General features: G+C 52.0%; 1 protein-coding gene across 1 annotated transcript; it reads right to left on the bottom strand.

The window, feature by feature from the left end:
- Positions 1-17,037: 17,037 nt before the first annotated feature.
- Positions 17,038-18,288, bottom strand: ACTL9 (actin like 9). Its single transcript, XM_030293623.1, has one exon. The coding sequence runs from the start codon at positions 18,286-18,288 to the stop codon at positions 17,038-17,040; it is 1,251 nt and encodes a 416-aa protein (XP_030149483.1).
- Positions 18,289-23,420: the final 5,132 nt, after the last annotated feature.

Genomic DNA, 23,420 nt, shown 5'->3' with positions numbered 1-23,420 from the left:
AGCCTGTCTCTCCCCAGCCAGTGCCCACAGCTGGGACGGTGGAACCTGAGCGTGCACAGGAGCCAACGTCCAACGCAAAGGGACCACACAAGCTGTGGCTAATCCTGCACAAAGGCCTTTAGTGAAACTCTGGTCCTGACTGGCCAGAGGGATATTTTAAAAAGCTTAAGGGAGAGGGAAGAAGGAATGGGGGTGGCTGTGTGGCACCCCACTGCTGGGAGACGTAGGTGGCTTGGTGCTTCCTCCTGGCAGGGCCACCTGGTTGGTGTCTGGGGTATCTGGGACCAGCTCGCCCAGGCCCTATGGACTCAGGGGAGTGGGGGCTGGCCACCCTTGGGTCACTCAGGCCCCCTTTAACCTTCCAGCCCCAGCTGGAAAAGCCCAGAGAAGAATCTTCCTAACGCAATTTGTAGAATTGCCCTATCAGGAGGGACCCCTGGAGTCTCTTGATGGCTGCTCATCCAGTGTCTATTTGAATACCTCCAGGGATGGAGAACTCACTTCCTCGAAAGCTCATCCCTGCTTCTCTAGAGTCAAACCTGCTTCTTGCACACCTTCGACCTCTGACCTTGCTCTTACCCCTGGGGGAGCTGCTGCTCGGAAGCCCCTCCCGCCCTCCTGCTTCCCTCCCTCGGCTTGGAGGTAGCTGACGCGGTAGAAGATAGCTTGAGAAGATTACATCTCACTTACCGTGTGCCTAGCACTTTATAGGCAGCACGTGTTCAACAAACGTTAACTCCCCTCCCTTCCTTTCTTTTTTAGAAAGCTCTCATGTTCCCAGCCCCAGAGTAGTGCTTTCCTCAGGGAAAATGGCCTCTTGGCCTTTAAAATTCCTTCCCTTTGTCCTGGTCTGCCCCTCCCTCCCCCGCCTTTGTTTTTTTTTTTTTTTTTTTGGCCCATGCTATTTATATATGATGAGTCTTGGAACTGACTCTGAATCATTTCTTCATCAAATACATATTTTTTTCCAAGAAATATATTTTTGAGCTCCCACTATGTGTCCAGTAGACACCGGAGGAGAGAAACGGTGCTCCAGACTGAAGAGTTTGCCAGGGGAACCTTGCACAAACATCTAGAACGTTCACCCGAGTCATGTCGATCACGCTCCTGTGCTGGGCTCTGGGACCACAGGTGTGGCCTCTGCCCTCTGCGAGCCGATGGGCAGCTGGCACACTTCCGTGGGGCTCCAGGGAGCTGCGGCTACAAGAACTTTAGTGCCACCTCCCCCCTGGGGTCTCCATGGGCCCCTCGGGTTATGTCTGTCACGCTCAAGGGTAACTTGGGGGCCAAAGTTTAGGGCACTGTACAACTGTATGTTGTGTTTCCTCTTCTGCCCATCCTTGGAGGCTAGTGAGATCTACGAACGCTTGAGATTGCCTTCCTGCTTCAGGTATGTCTGACCCACGGCGAGTGTGTGCAGTATCCACGGAATGAGTTTCTGCCCGCTCGGTTGGTGATTCCCGGGGGCGGGGGAGGGGGTGGGGAGGGAAGAGATAAAAGGAGTTGAAGATGCTGATGAGGCCATGTTTCTCTATCTTGTCTATTAAGGATTCACAGACACATCCTGGCTGAACTCTGTGTTGCCTGGATCCTGGACACTCAAATCGTGGTCCAGGGACCAGCAGCCCAGCATCACCTGGGAGCCCTCTGGAAATGCAGACTCTCAGGCACCTCCCAGAACTGCCGAATCAGAACCTGCATTTTCACGAGATTCCCCAGGAGACTCACGCACACATGAGAGTTTGAGAAACACTGGTTCAGAGCAGAGGTTGGCAGATTTTCTTTACGGGACTGGAGAGTAAATGCTTTTGGCTTTGTGAGTCAACAGCCACTGCACTGCTGTGTCCACTGTGCTCTTTGTGGCGGGAAAGCAGCCACAGACAATATGTAAATGAGTGGGTGTAGCTGTGTTCTAATAAAACTTTATTTCCCCAAACAGATGTTGGTCAGATCTGGCCTGTTTGCTGATGGTGTATCCCCAGGAGTAGAACCTAGGATCTTAGGGATGCTTGTCGTCAACCTTGATATTGCCAAACTGTTCTGCAGAGTGGCATTGCCCATTTGCAATCCCTTGCGTGTAAATGAGCTTTGTCTTCTGCCAACGCTTGGTTTTTGATGGGCTGTTTGATTTTTGCCTATGGGGGGGGGGCGTAAAATGGTTTAACCTGTGTTCCTCTGTTAAACATCTTTGCCAAAATTGGTTGGCCTCTTGGATTTCCTCTTCCATGAATTGCCTGTTCTGTCGGGATAGTTACCTTTTTCTTGTTGATTTCTCAGAGCTCTTTATATATTCCAGATATATTTCTGTTGTCACATATGAACATCACAGAATTTTCATCTGGCTTGCCTTTTCATCTTATTCCTGGTGTGTTTTATTTCAGCAAAAGTTGGAAAATGGGATGTAGGCAAATTTATCCATCTTTTTTTCTGGTTTGTACATTTTTGTCTTGTTTATGGATCCTTTCATGTCTCAAGGTCATAGAGATAGTCTCTTAAGTGTTCCTGTAAATGTTTCCAAGTCTTACATTTCACATGCATTTAGCCCAGCCTCTTTCTGTCCCTCTCATTCTGTTGCATGAAGTGCCATTATTCAAACTTCCTTGATCAGAAGAATCACCTAGAGGTGCTCGTTTAGGTTATAGACCTCTTGAATCAGACTTTCCAGGAGACAGGCTTTGGGATCTGTACTTTTTACTAGCATTGAGGTGATTCTTCTAATAGGGAAATGATGCTGCAGTGGTGAGCCAATGGGTTTGGGAGCTGGGCAGCACCCCATCCTGGCTGGGTGGTCTCATACATAGCAGGGGGCCTCCCTTGCTTACCAGTAAACAGGGATTCCAAAGGCTTCTTGTGAAATTAAGTAAGAGGCAGTCCGTATATGGCTTGGCACAGGGCTTTCCCCTGGGAACTGGATTGTTTATCCCCATGGAGACTCTAACTAATCCTATTTCTGGTTTTGTTTTGGTCACCTGGGGCTTCGGGGCTAAGCTTATGGCTCAACCAGAACAACCATTCATTCATTCATTCATTCATCTGAAAGATTAGTTTACTCACATAGCAAATATTTATTGATCATCTACCATGTTCAAGGTGCGGGAAAGAGCAGGAAACAGAATAGATGTGGTTTCTGCCTCCGTGGTGCTGGCAGCCTAGTTGGGGAGACAGATAAATAAACAAGAAAAGTAGGATCCATGCCGGTAAGTGTCATGGAGAAAAAAGAGGCGGGATGGGGGAGCTTGGGAGGGGTGGCAGGTGGATGTGTTGCAATAATTGAAACAGGGAGGTGGGGGTCCCTTTTCTCGCTGAGAAGGTGATATTTGAGCAGAGGCTTGATGGACCCGTGTATGTATTGGAGGAAGATCACTGCCCAGGCAAGAGAGAGCGGTCCATGATAAGACCCTGGGGCAGGGCTGTGCCTTGTGAGAAACAGGGAGGAGGCCCGTGGGGGTGAGGCAAGAGTGAGCGAGGGGGAGAGAGGGAGGAGGTGAGGACAGGGAGGTGATGGGGAAGGTCATGCAGAAACTGTGGGTCGTGGCTTTTTCTGTAAGTGAGATGGGGGTGCCGGGGAGTTTCTGAGTGTTTCTGCTGTAACTGTCCCTCCTCCCCCCTCCCCTCCATCCTGTGGTGTGTGAAGCTGAGTGAAAATAAATAAACCCACCACATCGGTGCAGGGGAACTGGCTCAGTGTCTGAGAAAGGGGGTGACTGACCACATTGTCAGTGTGGCTCATCTCCCCGCAGGCAGTCACGTGCCGCCTCCCCTCGGAACCAAGGTGTCCCTTCCATCCCTGTTTCTGAGTCTTTCTGAGATCTGAGAGGTGGGCAGGAGGGTTGCTCCATGGGTGTGTGTGTGGGGGGGGGGTTCATGCCACCTTCCACTAAAAACCACTTGAGACAAACATGTGGGGACGGGCTGTCAGGCGTGTATGGGGGTCACCGGAAAGCCCAAGGTCCACTGAGGTGGGGGAGGTCAGCGAGGAGGGGACCAGGGACAGCTGAGGTTGAGAGAGGTGCTCAGGTGAACCAGAAGAGCTGGGAATCATCTGGAGATAGGTGGCTCTGGCTGGCGACAGTGGGGAGGACGGCCCTGCAAGGCCAGGAGGTGTGAAGGAGGCAGAGGCTTACACCTGCTCCATAATGACCATGATCCCAGGGGTCTGTCGCCCAGGACAAATGGGCTTGTTTTCTGGCCGCCTGGCTTGAGCCAGTCCCTTGAATTTTGCCTCACTTGCTCTTTGCGAAAGACTTCGTTATTATTATCCTCATTGACAGATGGGGAGACCGAGGCTTAGAGAGGTACACGCCTTGCCTCGTGTCCTGCCCCGCCTCACTGTGCCCGCATCACGGCCAGCTTTCTCTCCCAAGATCTCTGCCTCAGATCTCGGTATTTGCTCTTCCCTCTGCTGCAATGCTTTTCCCCGCATTGAGTAAGCACGACTCTCTTTTTCCTTCTTCAGGTCTTGGCTCACACGCTACCGTCCCAGCAAAGGCTTTCCCTGAACACCCACTCTAACACACCTCTGATGATTCGCATTGACCCCTACACATAGTAGGTGCTCAATGCATATTTGTTGAGTGAGCAAACCTAGCGGAAAGGAACAGTTGATTCTCCCGGGGACAGCTTGGACTGCCGTGAAATCCTGTGTCACCAGGTGTGATGGTCTGTCCCTGCCTGGAGGACAAAGGCACGGCCTCTCTGTTGTGTTCAGTGCCGTGCCCTTGGTGTGTGGGATGGTTTGTGGGGCCTGTCACACAGTACGTGGATGATAAGTACTCTCCAATTGAATCGAGGCTTGACAAGGAAGCAGGACAATGTTACATGGGCGGTTCGTCCATTCATTCATTCACTCACTCATTCATTCATTTATTCGTTCATTCGTTCGCAACTTTCCAGAGAGCATGAAGCGAATCCCTCCCTACCTGTTGGCCCCTGCCCTTTCAGGAAGGAGCTGGACAGACTCTGGGTGAACGGGTAGACGGACAGGTTATGTCAGATGCTGCTGAGGGCTGTGAGCTGACGAGGACGTGGGGGCAGTCAGGGATTGGGGGGCGGTGGTGGTGGTCGGGGAAGCTCCCCTCGGAGGACCTCTGGACTGAGTCCCGGCAAACATGCGTGAAAAGAAAAACGTGGGGCCCCCAACGGCCACGTGTTGTGTGATCCCCTTTATAGGAAATTTCCAGAATACGCAAATCCGTAGAGACAGTTGGTGGCTGAGGGGGCTGGGAGTGGGGAGCTGGAAGGGGCTGTGTACGTTTCCTCTGGGGATGGCGTTTCCTCTGGGGAAGATGACAGTGTTAGGTGACTGCCCAGCCCTCTAAAGGTGCCGGACGCTGCTGAATTGTTCGCCGTAGAATGGTGAACTTTTTAAAAATAATTTTTTTAAGATTTTGCTTTTCTGAAGTATTCCCTACACCCGACGCGGGGCTCGAGCTTACAGCCCCGAGATCAAGAGTTGCACTCGGCTCTGATGGAGCCGGCCAGGCGCCCCTAAAACGGTGAATTTTATGTTGTGAGAATATCACCTCAACTTAAAGCAATGCCAGTGACCTGTCATGCCCGAGGACAGAGGACACACGGGCCTCTGGGAAGCGGAAAGGAGAGAGAGACCAGGGACCTGTGCAGCAGGTATAGGGGGGTGCAGGAGGAGACGCCCCCGACGGACCCCCGATGGACCCCAGCCTGGACACCCGGCCCTCAGGGGGCTGGGGGGAGGCAATCCCGCCCCTTGGCTTTGTGGGGTGCCTGGGTGGCCGGGCGACATGCCTGGGCCTGCCCGGGTGGGGGTCACACATATGCATGTGCACACTCACGCAGCCTAGCCTGAGTGTGCGTGCGTGTGTCACGAGCCACGCATGGACACGTGCATGCACACTTGTGCCAAAGCCCGGCTGTGCAGGGGTCTCCCCATATGCGGCCCCCACCCCCTGCCAGGGATTGGGGTGGGCTGAAGGCTCAAAGATGTGGGAGGATGAAGGGGAGCGGGGGCCCCCACCCCTAAGGCCACAGGTGTGGGCCCCCCATCGCCCACTCTCTCCCCGTTGCTGCGGGGCCCTGGGGGCTCCCCCAGCCTCCCCTCCCCTCCTTCTACTGTAAATTCTGAGAAATCCTGTCCGTGGTTTGGCCTTGCCCCTCCCCCTCCCTCTTATCAGGGCTCTCCTGGCCACTGTCTTCCTGTCTTGGGGCCTGGGTGGGGGCTGTGAAGGGGTCAAAGGCTAGGAACTGCCCCCCCCCCCCAGTCTGGGCCCCCAGACCCAGGGCTCTCCACTGCTTCTGAGGCCTCACGTCACCTCTCTGGGCCTCAGTTTCCCCTTCTGTGGACCAGAGATAATAAGCATTTCGTGCCTCAGAGGGAGGAGTGGAGGAGGTAATAGGGAGGGCCTGACACAGTCTAGCTGCTATTATTATGCACTTCCGGCCTCTGACTTTCCCTGCTCAGCCTCCACACCTTTGTCCCCTCTGTTCCCCAACCCAGAGTGCCCTCACTCCTGTCCCCCCATTCAAGGCCAGGTGTCATTCAAATCCCAGTTCTCCCGGGAACAGAGAGAGCAGTGGCACCAGCGGGGGCTGGGAGGCAGGGAACCTGGGTCTGAATCCTGGCTCTGCCACGGACATGCCGGCCGGCCTCCGAAGGGTTGCCATGCGGCCTGCTGCCTCAGTTTCCCCAGTCTGATGCTTTGTGGTTCTAGGCCTCCCTGATAAACGACCTTCTGGAACCCTCCACCCCCAGCTTACTCTACTTCTCCAGATGCTGGGCCGCCTTCCTTGGCTGTTCCAGCCACAAACTGCGATGCTCTTAGAATTTATGGTGCAGGAGGTTCTGGGACCTCCAGAGACCTGCCTCTAACTCATGCTGTGCCCACTCGTCTCCTAAAACACAGCTTGAACCTGCCTACTTCCCAACTTGGCCACCAGCTTGCATCGCCCCAGAGTTTTCTTGAATCCAGTTGGTTGCCCTGATGTGTCCTGTGCCTGCCCTCAGTCCTTCCATGGCTCCCTATTGCTCCTAGGAAAAAAAAAATCCAAAGCCTTCCCCACAGCCGTGAGTGAAACACGAATCTGGATTTGGTCAGGAGAGCTTTTATTCAAAAGGACAAAGGAGAGAAAGGGAGTGAGCACTCTGACCATGAGGTCTGCAAGCCTCTCAAGAGTTAGGCACAAAGTGGTTTTCTTTTATAGAGAGGACTGAATAAACACAGCAAGAGCCAGGTGTGGGGAGGTGGGATGTCCCCCTGGGGCCGGCCTGTTCTCTGGAGGGGGGCTGCCTGTTGGCTCGGGTGAAGGGCATCTAAGTTCAGGGCCCCTGGGGAAGGCGAGGAGCTTAACCAAAGTTTGGTTAAGAAGCATTGTGCTTCAGGGACGCCTGGTGGCTCAGTCGGTTGAGTGACTCTTGGTGTCGGCTCAGGTTGTGATCTTGGAGGCGTGGGATTGAGCCCCACGTCGGGCTCTGCGCTGAGTGGTGCCTGCTTGGGATTCTCTCTCTCCCTCTCTCTCTGCCCCCTCACCCACCATGCTCCCTCTCTGTCTCAAAATAGATAAACAAACTTAAACACACACACAAGGGTTGTTGGGACAGGGAGTTCGGCGGCCCGCTTTTGAGGCAAAGTAGGAATTTGGATGTTCTACGTCTGGCCTTGTCCTAGATGAACAAGGAAATCTGCATTGGGATTCTCCAGAGAGGCAGAATGATAGGGTGCCATAGGGTGATGTGTGTATGTATCTGTCTGTGATTCTATCATTCTATTTGTCCATATATCTCTCCATGTATCTATAATCTGTACAGTACCTATATGGTACATATACCTGTATATCTACACAGATATATTTAGATCTATAGATATTTATAGATATCTCTATATATTATATGTCTATAATGTCTGTGTGTTAAATATTAGATATTTATAAATCCCTATCTCTATATCTATTTATCTATATGCCAGGCTGCAGATGTCTATCTAGATAGACAGATCTATAGCCAGATAAACATCTATACCTATATCCATCTATCTAGAGGTATACCTATAGTTTGGCATATATCTTTATTATAAGGAATTGGCTCATGGGATTATGGGGACTGTCAAGCTGTAAGATCTGTGGGGTGAGTCAGCAGGCTCGAGACCCAGAAAGAGCTGATGTCTCAGTTCAAGTCCAGAGGGGGTGCGGGGAAAGCCAGTGAGTCAGTCTGAGGGTTATCAAGAAGGTAGAATTCTCTCTTATTCTGAGGAGGGTCGATTTTCTGGTTGAGGCCCTCAACTGATTGGATGAGGCCCACCCATGTTTGGGAGGGCAATCTGCCTTACTCAGTCTGCTGATTTAAATGATGATCTCATCCCCAAACACCCTCACCCTCGCAGATACACCTGGAATAATGTTTGACCAAATATCCAGTCAAGGTGACACATAAAACTAACCATCACAGGGGTCTGCCGGGAGTCTAAGTTTTAAAGTCATATGGGAGGCTGTTCCTTGCACTAAGCAGTTTCCCAGAACACAAAGGGTGGGGGATTCCCTAACCTTCTCTGTTTTCTAAGATGGCAAAGCTCGGGTAAAGTTCAATATTGTCATAGCCTGTAAGGCCATCACCACCTGTCCAGTCCCCTCTCTGCTCTCACCTCCTCCTTTCTCTCCCTCACTGCCTCTGCTATGTTTCTCAAACACTTCAGGCTGGTTCTGCCTCCAGGCCCTTAGCCTTGTGGTTCCTTCTGCCTAGAATGCCCTTCCCTCATCTCCTCAGGTCCTCTGTGACCACCAGGCACATCGCCCTGTTGCATTTTCTCCAGGGCATTTTTTCACGATCTGAAATTCTTATTTCTTTTTGCATTTATTGTCTTTCTTCTACTAGGCAGAAAGTTCTGAAATCACCAACAGGCAAGTGTTGGTTGAGAACCTATTACATGCCGGTTCCGGCTCCTTCTTGGAAGTCATCACGGATTGGGTCACACATGCAGACAGAATGTACAATCCTGATGTGAGGTTGGACTGAGGCCTGGTGCTGGTGGGCCTGACCCACCTGGGTGGTCATTCAGGGCTTCCCAGAGGTGAGATCTCAAGTGGGGATAGGCATCAACTATGGAAAGAGGAGGAAAGAAAGTGTTCTGGGCGGTGGGGAGAGCTTGTGCAAAGGTCCTGAGGTGGGCGGGAAAGTGCTAAGGCATGCAGGAATAGAGTATGTCGGGGAGGGCAATGAGGAGCTTGTGAGGGGTTAGCAGGGTTTGGTCCGGCTGTCAGTGGGATGCTGAGAAAATCCTTTAGCCCCAGGGCTATGGGGAACCAACAAAGGGTATTGAGTAGGGGGGGAGCCTGGTTAGATTTGCTTCGTGCAGAAGAAATTTCCTGAGGTTTGAGGTAGGGGGGAAAGCTGGAAGGGGAAGATGGAGATACTGGGAGCCCGTGGGAAGAAGAGGGTGGCAACCTGGCCTATGTAGCAGGCATGGGCTGGAGAGAAGGGGGTGCAGAGCAAGGCCCAGGAGGTAAGATGGGCCAGCTCCACCTTTCCCACACACTGCCCAGGGGCTTGGTTAGCCAGGCATCAGCTGGGCTTGGGGGAAATCAGTCAGCTCCTTATCTCGAGCCCCGTCAACCAGCCCAGCCCTCCTTCCCTACTCTTCTCCACATCCGGCGGCCCCCTCTGTCCATGCAGTTTCAGGAGGCCCAGGTGAGGCTGAAGGTAAGGGTGTGTGTGTGTGTGTGTGTGTGTGTGTATGTGTGTGTGTGTTTGAAAGGCTCTGCTAAAGCCAGGATTCCCTGCCTCTTGGGGATTATGCTTTTCCTCCCTCTGTGCTGGGGCCCAGCTGCAGGTGCCCCACTGTGGGTGGGGGCAGCAGTGTGGGTGATTTCCTGGTTTCCGTGGGAAGCAGGCCCTGCGGCCACCAGTGGTCTCGAGGAGCCTGATCTTCCGGTCTCTCCTTCCTGGGCCAGCCTCACGCAAACAGGCAGTCTCAGCCCCCGCCCCGACACATCCCTAGTGTCTCTGTTTGGAGGCTGGGATGGGGGCAAGGTAGGTGAGGCTCTCCTCTGAGCAAAATTTAAGGGGTACCCCAAATCTCAGTAATCCAAATAAATAATGTTTCCTTTTTACATTGACATACGTTTGGGGGCACCTGGGTAGCTCAGCTGCCGGTCAAGCGTCGGACTCTTGATTTCAACTCAGGTCATGATCCCATGAGATTCCTGAGTTCAAGACCCGCGTTGGGCTCTGTGCTGATACCACAGATCCTGCTTGGGATTCTCTCTCTCTCTCTCTCTCTCTCTGTCCTTCCCTCGCTCATGCTTGTGTGCTTTCTCTCCAAATAAATGAATAAGTAAGTAAAGAAAATAAATGGGCATATGCCTGATAGGTAGCATTGTGTGAATTTAAGGTGCCACATGTTCATTTCATACATTTATATGTTATACTGCCATATTGGGATGCAGCCGTAACCCACACCTCTTTTAGGTTCACATAATTGTCATTTCTTCTTGGTGGTTGGAGTAATTAAGCTCTAGTCTCTTAGCAAGTTTGCTGCTTATAATACACTATTGCTGTCCGTTCGTGATGCTGCGCGTTAGATCCTGAAGGCTCATAAGGCAAATCATACTTCAGTGCAGTGTTTGACATCGAGATCGTCTCCCAAACCGTAAAATTCGCCCTTAGTCCATTCCCAGGGCTGTGCAACCATCACCACCACCTAGTTCCAGAACATTGCTATCACCCCAAAAGAAAACGTACCCCAAAAGAAAACGTACCCCCGAGTCACTCCCCAGCCCCTGGCATCCGTGTAGTATTTAAAAAAAAAAAATCAAAATGAATGCAAAAATGAACAAAGCTGTCACATTTTATTTTTATTTATTTATTTAAACTTTGAGAAAATGTTTTATTTATTTTTTGAGAGAGCACAAGCAGGGGAGGGGTAGGGAGAGAGGGAGACAGAGGATCCAAAGCGGGCTCTGTGCTGATAGCAGTGAGCCCGATGTGGAGCTCAAACTCACGAACCGTGAGATCAGGACCTGAGCCGAAGTCGGACGCTCAACTGACTGAGCCACCCAGGTGTCCCTAAGCTGTCACATTTTAAAACACAGGCGAGCATTGATGCTGCCCTTTGTCCCTGTGTCCCTCGCCTGCCTCACCCTAATCCTACCCAGTCTGTGCTTTGCCTGGTGGGATGATCCCACCTCCTCCAAATACATCCACCCCTGGGCCCCCCAAAGAACAGAAGGTCTGGACCTGGGTTGAGACCCTGGCAGTGACTTGGGGGATCCTCTTTGTTCAAGCCCTTGAAGAACAGTCTCCAGGCCTTTGGCGGCCAGTTGACTGGCTGGCCGGAGGGCTTGGGGTCTGTTTTGGGCACACTGTAGCTGAAACAGCAGCCCCATCACTATTTGGCCCCAACTGTGTACCGAGCCTGTTAAGTTCTTATGCATTTCTAGAGATGGTTTTAAGAAATTATTTTTATGGAGGCATTTGCATTGTAGAACATTCCAATACATTAATACCCAGAGTAAGTGTGAAAGCCCACCTCCACCCCACCCCCCGCAGCCCCAAAGACAACGGCAGCTTCTGATGTGTCCTTCCACACCTCCCAGAGCACCTGTGTTGTGCTCAATCCTTATAAAGCTCCCCCCTGAAATGAGCACTGATATCACCCTCATTCTACAGGTGCATTGAGTGAGGCTCAGAGAGGTCAAGTCACTTGTCCAAAGTCATAGAGCATGTGAGGAGGTGTGACTTGAATTCAGGCCTGTCCGACTCCAAAGCCAGCAAAGGAGAGGGAAAAGCCCTTCCACAGGAGGATTCCTCTAAGCTCCGCTGAAATCCTGGTTTACTCATTCAGTCATTCAACAAACACCTTCTGGACTCGATTGAGCACTGGGTGTGTGACACACGCAGGGTCCTGGTGGATGACACCATTAACGAAGCATCAAACAAGTCAGATGATCACCGCTGGAGCGAGAGGACAGAAAATGGACCTGCCCGGGTGGATGCCACAGGAACGTAAAGGAAACATCCATGTTAAAAAAAAAAAAAAAAGCATAATCTCATGATTCAAAATTTGCTTCAAACGGGCAGGCAGTGAGAAATCCCCTTCTCATCTTGCTGCCCAGGTTACCCTCCAAGGGCATCATCCCTCAATGGAGGTGATATTGCCCCCAAGGGGGTGAAAATTAGTTCTGGAGGGGGGTGGGGAAAATGCATTTTCATGTATAAAGCACAGATACACATAGAAATATAAACAGACACACATCTGCGATCTGCGCTGTTAAACTTTCACGGGGGACGATTAGGAAAAAAATGTCTAATAATGGCTGTGCCTTTGGATGGGATTTTGGGAAACTTTTTTCTAGAACAGCCAAAACAGCTCCTTGTGAAATCTTCCAGAGACGTGCTGTGTATTTTCTTTTATTAAAAAAAAAATTTAATGTTTATTTGTTATTGAGAGACAAAGAGAGAGACAGAGCATGAGCGGGGGAGGGGCAGAGAGAGAGGGAGACACAGAATCCGAAGCAGGCTCCAGGCTCCGAGCCGTCAGCCCAGAGCCCGACGCGGGGCTCGAACTCACGGACCGCGAGATCGTGACCTGAGCTGAAGTCGGATGCCCAACCGACTGAGCCACCCAGGCGCCCCCGTTCTGTGTATTTTCAAGCAAAACTCATTTATTCCTGTTTTTTTTTTTTCTATAAACGCTAACATAGCCTTTTGGGCTTTCTTTTTCTTTTTCCTTTTTTTTTTTTTTTCACTCAAAATATATCTTGGCGATAAACTCATGTCAGTGAATGCAGCTGGCTGGGGTTCCCTTTGTACAGTCGTGAAGTGTTTCTCTATGTTCGAGGGCAATCGCATTAACCTCTTCTCCTGGAGGTCCCACAACATCAGAAGCACAAAATGTTTCCAATGTTCTGCTGCTACAAAGCACTGCAGGGTACGCGGATAACTGCATTCATGTCATTTTGCACATGAGCGATTGTATCTGAAGGAGAAATTCCTGGAGGTGCTGTAGCTCGGCCACAGGTGTGTGCATGTGTCATTTAGGTAGTGATGATGACTTGTCCCACTAGGGGTGGTACCAGCGTCCTTCCTCATCACCAAGGTAAGAGAATGCCAGTTTCCTCACAGCCTCGCCAATGTGGAGTGTTATCGAGCCTTTTGATCTCTGCCAATCTGATGGGCTAAAAATGGTATCACAGTATAGCGTTCATGTTCATTTCCCTTATGAGACTAGTGTCTTCTCCTGGGTGAGAGAACTGTCTCTCTCTGTGAGCTCAAGTTTCACAGCCTTTGCTAACTTTTCCATGCACTGTTGTAGGGTTTTTTTTTTTTTTCTTGATTCTTTCCAAGACCTCTTTACATATTACGGACATTTTCCCTTTGTGTTATGAGTTGTCATTTTCTCCACTCATCGTTTGAAAATTATTTATTATCGGGGCCCCTGGGTGGCTCAGTCGACTGAGCGTCCAACTCTTGATGTCAGCTCAGGTCCTTGATCCCAGGGTTGTGAGTTCAAGCCCTGCATTGGGCTCCATGCTGGATGTGAAGGCTACTTAAAAGTAAAAAATAAAAAACACAAACAAATAAAATAAAACTATTATTTAATTTGTTTTTTTTACAATGTTGTCATTTGTCTTGATTTTGTTCAGGGTGAGTTTTACTTTGCAGATTTTTTTTTTGTGATGTTTACGTAAAGTCAACTGCTTTAGTCATTTCTTTTATGGCATCTGAGCTTTGTTATCATACTGAGAAAGGGGCGACCTTTGAGAAGGTGGGAAGTGGAGGGAGCATTCTCAGTGCAAAAGCCCTGAGGTAGGAAGGGGGCTTGGCATGTGTCTTAGTCAGGGTTCTCCAGACAAGGCGAACCAAGAAGACGCACGTGTAGCGGAAGACAGATGTATTTTAAGGAACTGGTCACGTGATTGTGGAGGTCGACCCAAAATCTGTAGAGTAGGCTGGGAGGCTGGAGACCCAGGAAGAGCTGCAGTTTGAATCCGAAGGTAGTCGTCTGGCAAAATTCCTTCTTTCTTGGGGGAGGGTTAGTTTTTGTTCTCTGAAGGCCTTCAACTGATTAGACAAGGCCCATCCACCACCCCATGAGGGGGTAAACTGTGTTACTCAAAGTCTGTGATTTCAGTGTGAATCTCACCTAAAAAATACCTTCACGGCAACGTCTAGAATGGTGTTTGATCAAGGCGTTTGGTCCAATATCGGCACCACAGCCTAGTGAACGTGACACACAAAATCGACCACTTCTTGTCAAGTCGGCACACATCTCCGTAAGCCCTACTTTTGCAGTACACGATAGAGTCCCTGCTCCTTGTTCTGGTCTCCCAGGACCCAGGACAGGAATGCACACAGCCTGTGTGGAGGCTCAGGCTCTGCATGGGTGTGTGTGGGGGGGGGGGCAGGTGGCAGGCAGAGTGCAGAGGTTTACCCACAACTCCTGGGAGGAGGTGACTTTCCTAACAGTAGACTTGAGGTGCTCCCTACACGTGGGGGTGTGCCAAGGTGGGGGCACATGTTAGGAGAGCTGTAGAGAAAATTCCTGCATCAGGGGAGGTTTGGAGTTGGGGAGACCTCAGTCTGGTCTAAATGAGAGTTGACTTAGCAGCCCAGGGGTGGTGGGGGTTTCTGCTTCTCCTCACTTCCTGTAGCATCAGGACCCAGCCTGTGCCACATCCCTTGTGTGTGTGTGTGTGTGTGTGTGTGTGAGTGTGTGTGTGACTGGCAGTGCCCTGACATCGCTGTCGGGGTGGGTCTCGCTTGAGGTCTGGGAGGACCAGTTCGCTGCAGTCTGTGTGGCTCTCAAAGTGATGCTTGTTCTCAGTGCCTTGAGCTTGGAGGTGGTGCCCCCTAGCGGGAAGAATGGGAAGTTTCGCCTCAGGACCCTGCGACCCCCTGGCCTGCGCGTTTTGCAGATTGAGGCCGCCCGCCTGGTGATGCGGTGAGACAAGGGGGTCCAACTCTGAAGGTGATCTGGAGATCCTGGCCTGACTAGGGGACTGTCCCCGCAGCTAAGGACCACCTACTGGCCAGGAATGGGACCGGAGCCCCTGCCGAGTCCCCAAGACAGTGGGACAGGGCCGGTGGGGATAACCAGGGCCCTCAATCACCCCCATTGTCTGATGGCAGATGTGGGGGTGGGGATGGGGTGATGGTCTCAGTGCTCCATAAATAAATGAGGTTCCACTCGTGAAAATTCCTGCATAAGAACAGTGCTGGCAGGTGAGTCAGATTGAGGAAGGAGGAAACAAGTGAGGGAGGAAGAGAGAGAAAGAGAGAGGAAAGAGAAGGAGGGAGAAGGAGAGGGAGAGAGAGATATCCAAGTGAGCAAATAAAAACCAAAAATAGCCTCAGGGAGACAGAGACAGAGAGGCTCAGTAGATACTGACTAATTGGATGGATGAATCAATGTCTCCTTGGAAGAGGACCCATCGTGGACACAGACAAGCTCTGACAGCTTGTACTTATTTTGTTGATCAAGCTGGGAGGACGTGCCCAGGCTGCAGGCTGGGGTTCCTGAGGTTTAGGCTGTGCTGGATGGTGTGAAGGCAGAGGGTCTTGCCTCCAGCAGGAACTCAGCGTGGCCAAGGATGAGGTTGGAGGGAGGAGAGGGGACCCAGGGTGGCTTCTGGGGAGAATGCCCAGCCTCTGTGGAGGGACAGCTCAGGACATTTGGCCCCTGGGGACCTGTGTATGGGGCAGGAGGGAGCCAGTGTCCAGGTGGAGCCCAGGTGGGCTGGGCAGCCCTCAGGAATATCGCTGGCTGTTGGGTGTCTCAACTAATGGGGTGGGGTGTGGAGGGGGGCTGGATGTAGGGGGTGGGGTTCTAGGGAGTCTGAAAATCCTGGGGTAGAATGTCCTAGGGGTTCATCATGGGGTGACCCTAGGAGAGTGTCTTTGGGGAGAAAGTCAGGGGGCTCAGAACACAGGGAGGGCCTAGGGCATTAGTGAGGGTGATCATGGGATGGTCCTGGGGACTGGAACCTTCCTGAGAAGATGTGAAGGGCTGAGGAGTGGGGTCAGGAGGTGTGCTGTAAGGCAGGCCATGTGGGAGTATTTCTGGGGGAGACACAGAGCTGAGAGCAGTGGGGCTATCTGGGGGGGGGGGTCTGGGGATTCAGAACATAGTGTTCTTTGGGGGGCACAGTTGGGGGGTGGGTGTGAGATAGAAGAAAGGAGTCTGGGAGAACAAATCATGCAGCGAGGACAGAGTTATGGGGGAGGATACAATTTGGGGAAAGGGCTTTGGACACCGGAGGATGCTTTGGTGCAGGGGAGACCCTTCAAGATCAGAACATGGGTCTTTGTGGTGGGTGGGGAGTTTCAGCACCTGTGGGGGCGATGCTCGGAATACCAGGGCATGGGAGAACTTGGGATAATAAGACAGGGGAAACCAATGAAGGGGTGGATTTGGGGTGCTTGAACTAGGGGGGTCTTGGTGGGATGTGTTTGGGGGATTAGAAGTGGGGCAAGATTCTGAGGGTGCTTCTATTCCATCATGAGGGTTCGGGGGGGGGGGCTGGAGCACCTGGTGCAGAATCCTTGGGGAGGAGCAGGTTATGGAGATGGGTTGGGGGTCCTTGAGGGATATAGTAGGGAGTGGACTGGGGCTTAGAGCCTAGGAGAAACTTGGCGGGGGGAGGTCTATATCAAAAGCAATAGATCATGGGGGTGAGGTTAGGGGGTGAGAATCTGGGGATGTCTTGGGCGTGGGCTTGGTGAGGGGTCCCAGCCTGAGAGTGCCTTGGGGTGGGGGAGGGATCATGGGAGGTGGGTGTGACAGGGTTAGGACAAAAGGTGGCGCGTTGGGGCCTGATCGTGGAGGGGCGGGTTTCAGGGAGTCCGACCTGGGTGCTTCTGGGGTTGCATCATGGGAGGTGAGTTAGGGCAGGAAAGAAGCAGGATGTCCGGGAGGCAGATCTTGGTGGGGTCAGAACCCGAGGTGAGCCAGGGTGGGCGGGCCCGGGAGTGGACCGGGCTGGGCCCTGGGTCAAGGCAGGACAGAGCCGGCTGGGTATTGGAAGCTTTAGTGCCCCCCCCCCCCCGCCTCGCCCCCACCGCGCCGCCGGGGGTCAGTAGCATTTGCGGTAGACGATGTGCGGTCCCTGCTCTTCGTACTGCTCCCGCAGGACCCAGCAGGCCTGGAAGGCGCGCAGCGAGGCCAGGATAGAGCCCCCCCTCCACACCGAGAAGTTTCTGGTAGGCTGCGCCGCCACCACCACGTGGGCCTCCGGGGGCTGGCGGCGCAAAAGCTCCGCCCTGAAGCGGCCCTCGAACCCCGGGAAGAGCGAGGAGCCCCCGCAGAGCAGCACGTTCTGGGCCACGTCCGCGCGCGCCTCCGGGGGCACCTTGTGAAGGCTCCGTCCGGCCATGGCGGGGACGCCCGCGGGCGACAGCCCCGGCATCTCCGGGGGGCTGAACAGCAGCTCGGGGCACTGGAACAGCTCCTTGCCCAGCGTGAGCGTCCGCCCGTCGGGCAGCCTCAGGGTCTGGCGGCATTCCCGCTCGGGTCGCGCCTGCGCCTGGAGGAAGTCGGGGGCCACGTAGCAGTAGCGATGCTTGATGGCCTCGACCGTGTCCAGGTCGTGCTGGCCCGGCGGCAGGCCCGGGCCGAGGAGCGTCTCCGCCAGGAAGGCGGTCAGGTGGGTGCCCGCCAGGTCCAGGCGCTCGGTGGCGTGCGGCAGGTTGTAGCCCTGGAAAACCGCCGCCGCGCAGGTGACGCCGTGGCCGGCGTCCACCACCAGCCCGCTGACCCGCCCGTGCGCGTAGACGGACAGCACGGCCTGCGAGGCCACGTACGTGGCGGGGCAGCGCAGCGACTCGAAGGCCACCTCCACCAGCTTCTCGCGGTTGGTGCTGGGGCTGAAGGGCGGGTCGGAGAACAGCAGCGGGTGTTCCCGAGGGGCCGCGCGGAGGTCGTGCTCCAGCAGGTGGCGCCAGATGAGCTCGGCGGCGTCCCAGTCCACCACGATGCCGTTACGCACCGGCTGCACCAGCGTCAGCTCCGGGCGCTTGCGGGCGGCCTCGCCGATGAAAGTCTCCAGCGCCGCCTGCCGGGGGGAGGACGGCTTCTTGGGCTGGCAGCCCACGATGGTGGCCACGGTGTAGGCGGGCCGGGCCTGGCCAGCGAAGCCCACCTTACAGGTGCCTGTGCCCATGTCGATGACCACCGCGCCGGTCTTTGGTGGCAACCTGTCGCCCACCATGCTGGGGGGCTCCTGCCGCAGGGTCTCGTTCGCCAGGATTGAGCTGGGGTTCGCGCCAGGCCTGGGGGCCTCTGGGGAGGGCTGGGGCTTCGTGCACCCGGAATGGTTGACGTCCATGGCTGCAGGTGGCTGGGTGGGCTGCTTGGCAAGGCTGACCGCTTTCCTCTGGGGGTGAGGGGGGGGCAGGGGTGTGAGGAGAAAAGGCTGAGGCGCGAGCAGGGCAGGCACATGCAGAGGGAGGGGACGGACCAGTGGTCTATGACATCACCCTCATATCACCCTGTCACCCTCATGTCATCACCCTGCTGGCTGCCCCCTTCAAAAGACTTCACAATGCAGGGGAAGGGAAGGGGAAGGGGAAGGGGAAGGGGAAGGGGAAGGGGAAGGGGAAGGGGATGAGCCTATCCCAGAAAGCTGCAGGATACTCGTCTATTCTGAATGCCCCTCCAAAGCGGCAAGTTTGGAGAAGCAGGCTAGAGGGTGCCCAAGGAGAGACCAGCTCCCTGATCCAGAGCCCAGGAAGACCCAAGAATCCTTCTCTTGGTGCTTCCTTAGAGTTTCATCTTAAAATTAATTTAATTAAAAATAGTAACCCTTATGGGGCGCCTGGGTGGCTCGGTGGGTTAGGCATCCAGCTTCGGCTCAGGTCATGATCTCTCGGTGCGTGGGTGTGAGCTGTGCTGACAGCTGGGAGCCTGGCGCTGCTTCGGATGCTGTGTCCCCTCCTCTCCCTGCCCCTCCCCGCTCATGCTCTGTTTCTGACTCTCTCTCTCAAAAATAAATAAACATTAAAAAAAATATTACCTCTTAGAATATTAATCAGAAGGTGATTGGCTAGCTGGTTTGTCCTTCTGGTTTCCTAAAGGAAACAAAAGCCTGCCTGGGGTGGGGTGCAAGGAGAGGCACAGACACCCCCGTACTGTTCTTTGATTCTTCGGCTCTTTTCTACACCTGGCACAGTTTCCTTGCCCCATTCCTGTAGACCGGGAATTTGCCTCTTTGAATCGTAGCAAGATGCCACCTCCCCTTGGAAGCCTGCCCTGATTTCCCTTCCCTCTCTCTACCACATGGTGATGGTGATGAAGAGGTGTCTGTCTTCTCTCCAGGGACGACTTCTGCTTCCCCTCAGTGGGAGGGGTCTCTGTGGGATCCAAAAAGGGAGCTCTCAGTAAGATAAACGGGACAGGGCAGAATCAGGGAATTTCTGTCCTTTTTTAAGGCTGAATAATATTCCATTGTGTGTATACACCCCATTTTGCTTATCCGTTCATCTGTTGATGCATTTGGATTGCTTCCATGTTTTAGTTATCGTGATTAATGCTGCTCTGAACCTAGCTGTGCAAATATCTCTTTAAGTCCCTGCTTTCAGTTCTCTGGGGTATATACCCAGAATTGGGATTGCTGGATCATTAGGTAATTCTATTTTTAATGGTAAGTATTTTACAATGTACAGATGTATCAAATCAGCGCCTTGTACAACTTAAACTCACTGCAATGTTATATGTCAGTTACATCTCAATTGAGCTGGAGGTGGGGAAGGACCCAGACCCTCAATAAATTGCTAAGTAAATGAACATTTCCAAAAACACGGATCAGAGCACAATCAAAATTAAAAACTTGACCTCACTCTTGGGCCAGGATTAAAGCTGGACACAACTAGGAGATGAGGCCTTCTTACTTCTATCTTCCTGTGACTTATTCAGCTCTTGTGCTAGCATTACACGCACACACACACGCACGCACACACACACACACATAATTGATTTGTTTTAACTAACAGATGATACTTAGCACCACCAGAAGTGGGTTTTGAGGCAACCCTCCTGATCCGTTTTGGAGCCGGCTGTCCTTATTTGAGACAATTCCTTCTTCCCCAATGCACCCCCTTCTGGATAACGTATGTGCAAGAAATGAACGCTGTCCGCATTAAATGCCAACTCCCCAGCCCCCCTCCCACCCCTGGCTGCCACCACCTACTTTCTGTCCCTGCGGATGGGACTCTTCTAGGGACCTCCTATGAGTGAACGCCTACTGTATCTGTCCTTCTGCGACTTTCACAGAGGCCAATGTCCTCAGAGTTCTGCTATGTTGAAGCATGTGTCAGAATATTTTGAGACCATGATATCATTTTCCAGAGGGGCCGCACCATTTTCCATTTCCACTGGCAATGTAGGGGTGCCAATCTCTCCACATCCTTAACAATTGTTTTTGTCTTTTTTTTTTTTTTTTTTGCTTTTTGCTTTTTAATTATAGCTACCGTAATGTATGAGGTTGTAATAGTGTTGTAAGCATCGGCATGTTAGAAAGACATGTTTAGTTCAGACAGACTGTTACATAAAGAACTGAATAGCCCATGTTCAGAGCCCAGCCTTTGGTATCCTTGGTGATACAGGTGTGTGCAGAAGGGGAGCTACTTTCCGTTTTCCCGCATCATTCAACAGACCTGCAGGATGGACCCTTGAGCCCTTAAAACATACTTTGGTGAATTTAGGTTACAGCCATTGAAGACAAAAATAAACATCCCCCCCCTTAAAGAATCATCACGGTGAGTGAAAGGGGTGTTGAGTGATAGCTTGGAATGGGGGTCAGGTCAGTTGTAACTGCATCTTGAGGGTGCTGGGTTCATTTTTTTCTGATGGGGGAATAAAGGCTCAGAAAGGTGAAGTAATTTGCCCAAAGTCACACAGCTGGGATGGCACAGGGGGCAAGATTTCAACCCAGATCTCTGAGCTACTGCAGTGACCGAAAAGTATCCTGGAAGATTGTGAGGTCTAAGATTCATCTGAAACAGTGGCAATGGAGGCTGGAACGCATTGGCCTCAGTTTCCCCTATTGCGTCTGCCACATAATAGACGCTAGATTCGTGGATACCACGGCAAACGGGACAGCGAGCATCGTGATGAGAGGCAACAAGGCAACGATGTGGTCAAGACCACCGATCTGGAGCCAGCTGCTGGGGTTTAAGGTAAGAAGGTAATAAGGTTGGAGGTAATAATGGTACTAACTTCCAAGGGCAGCGATGTAGATGGACGAGTTATTATTTGTGAAGTGTTTAGGTCAGTGGCTGGTACATCGTAAGCGCTACTGAGGGTTACACAAATTACACGTCTTGTGCGTGTGAGTAACCAAGAGGTGGAAACATCTGAGCAAGAGCTCTGCAGTGGAATTAGGGATTAAGATGGGCATGTCTCTTGAAAAAGCTTTTTTTTTTTTTTTTTTTTTTTTTTTTTTTTTTTTTTTTTCGCCCTCCCGGCTTCAGACCCGGGCCGCGGGCTTATCTGACACCTGCGTGGGCCGCGAGGCTTTCCACCTGCGTCTGCGGTCGCGGGGAGTCGAGTTGTATAGCTTCCTGCCAACAGGGGGCGCCCAAGACCACCAGCTTCTTTTTCTTTCCTGCAGCTGAGTCCTTCGTCCAGTTCACAGCCTTGGTTGCAAATTAGGATCGCCAGATGAATTAAAAAAAAAAAAAAAAAAAAATCTCCGTGTTCTGGCTGCCCCCTGCCCCCGACCGACTGCATCAGAGTTCTGCAGATGGGGACCAAGCATCCGTGATTGTTTAAAGCTCCCAGGAGATCTTAATGTGAAGCCAGTGGAGATCAGGTGATTTGGATGTTCAGCATTTTGAAATTCTGCTTCTCCTCCTCCTGCCCCCTCCCCTCCCCATCCTCCCGTCCTGTCCCCCCTCCCCTCCTTTTTTTTTTTTTTTTTTTTTTAACATTCTCAAATTCTTAATTTCTCCTGACCATCAGAAAGGATGGACCGAGAGTCTGGGGTTGTGAGGAAGTTCTCTTGGATCAGCGGTTCTCATGCTTCAATGTGTATGAGCATCTTCAGGCGGGCTTGTTAAAACACAGAGTTCTGATCCTGCCCAGAGATTCTGATTCAGCAGGTCCAGGCCTCCCCCCCCTCGCCCCGAATCTGCATTCCTAAGAAACTTCCAAGTAATTCTGATGCTCCTGGTTGGCCGGCTGGACTTTGAGAAGCCTTGTCTGGAGCCTTGCGGACATCTGGGAGGCGAAAGGAAAACGGCTCACAAGAAAGCTTTATATAGAGATATGAATGTTATGTAGCCACGAGAAAAAAGGAACCCCTGCCGTTTGCACAGCTTGGATGACACTTGAGGGCATTACGCGACGTAAGCAAGTCAGAGAAAGACAGACGCTGCGTGATCTCGCTTATATGTGGACTCGAACAAAGCTGAAATCTGTAGAAACAGAGAGTAGAGTGGTGGTTACCAGGGGCTGGGGGGTGGGGGAAAGGGTGATGTTGGTCAAAGGGTACAAACTTCTAGTTATGAGTAAGTTCTGAGGCTCTAATGTATGGTAGTCACTGTAGTTAACAATACTGTGTTACATACTTGAAAGCTGAAAAGCCAGCGCACCTGTTCTCACCACAAAAACAGTGATGACGTAAAACACCTGGTGGTAACAGTTTTGCAACTGGTAAGTGTACCCGTCATGCTACGCCTTACACTTTACACAGCATTACCTGTCAGTTATATCTCGATAGAGCCGAAAAAGTACAGAATAAAAGACATGATTGATATAGTGTTCCTGTTTGTTCTCCAGGGTTTATAGCAAGACTGCTCAGGCTGCTTGTGTTTGTTTATTGTGGTGGTTAATGTTCTACAACGTCACGACTCACACGGAGTGAGTGACTACTGAACTCTGGTTACCTTTTCATCAACTAGTCAACTGATCTGTTTAAATTAGAAGGCATGCTTCTGTTTTTATTTAATTTTTTTTAATGTTTACTTATTTTTGAGAGCAAGAGAGAGGGAGAACAGGGAAGGGGCAGAGAGAGAGAGAGAGAGAGAGAGAGGGAGACACAGAATCCGAAGCAGGTTCCAGGCTCTGAGCGGTCAGCACAGAGCCCGACGCGGGGCTCGAACCCACGAACCGTGAGAACATGCCCTGAGCTGAAGTTGGACGCTTAACTGAGCCACCCAGGTGCCCCTGTGTGTTTCTGTTTAAAGATACATTCAATATACATTATTGACCTTAGTAACACTGAACTCACAGCCAACATCGCTCACTATACCTGAAGCCTGAATGAAGCTTGTCTAACACATGCATTTTCTCTGCAAGGCACAGCGCAGCCTTCTTGCACGAGGGAGCTCTAGGCAGCACCATGCTTTGGGCCAATTTAAACAGCGAAACCATGGATGGAAAGTACAAAACTGTGAAACCTGGGGCACTAAACAGACCGTGAAAAGGGCGCTTGTGTATGGTCTGAGAGCAGAACAAGAA

This window comes from Lynx canadensis, chromosome A2 (assembly GCF_007474595.2).
Source record: "Lynx canadensis isolate LIC74 chromosome A2, mLynCan4.pri.v2, whole genome shotgun sequence".
NCBI classification, from domain to species: domain Eukaryota; kingdom Metazoa; phylum Chordata; class Mammalia; order Carnivora; family Felidae; genus Lynx; species Lynx canadensis.
The sequence above is the reverse complement of the archived record's forward strand: the minus strand, read 5'-3'. Positions and strand labels throughout refer to the sequence as shown.

Coding starts and splice junctions, on each gene's coding strand:
- ACTL9 (XM_030293623.1), bottom strand. CDS start 18,288: ATGGACGTCAACCATTCCGGGTGCACGAAGCCCCAGCCCTCCCCAGAG.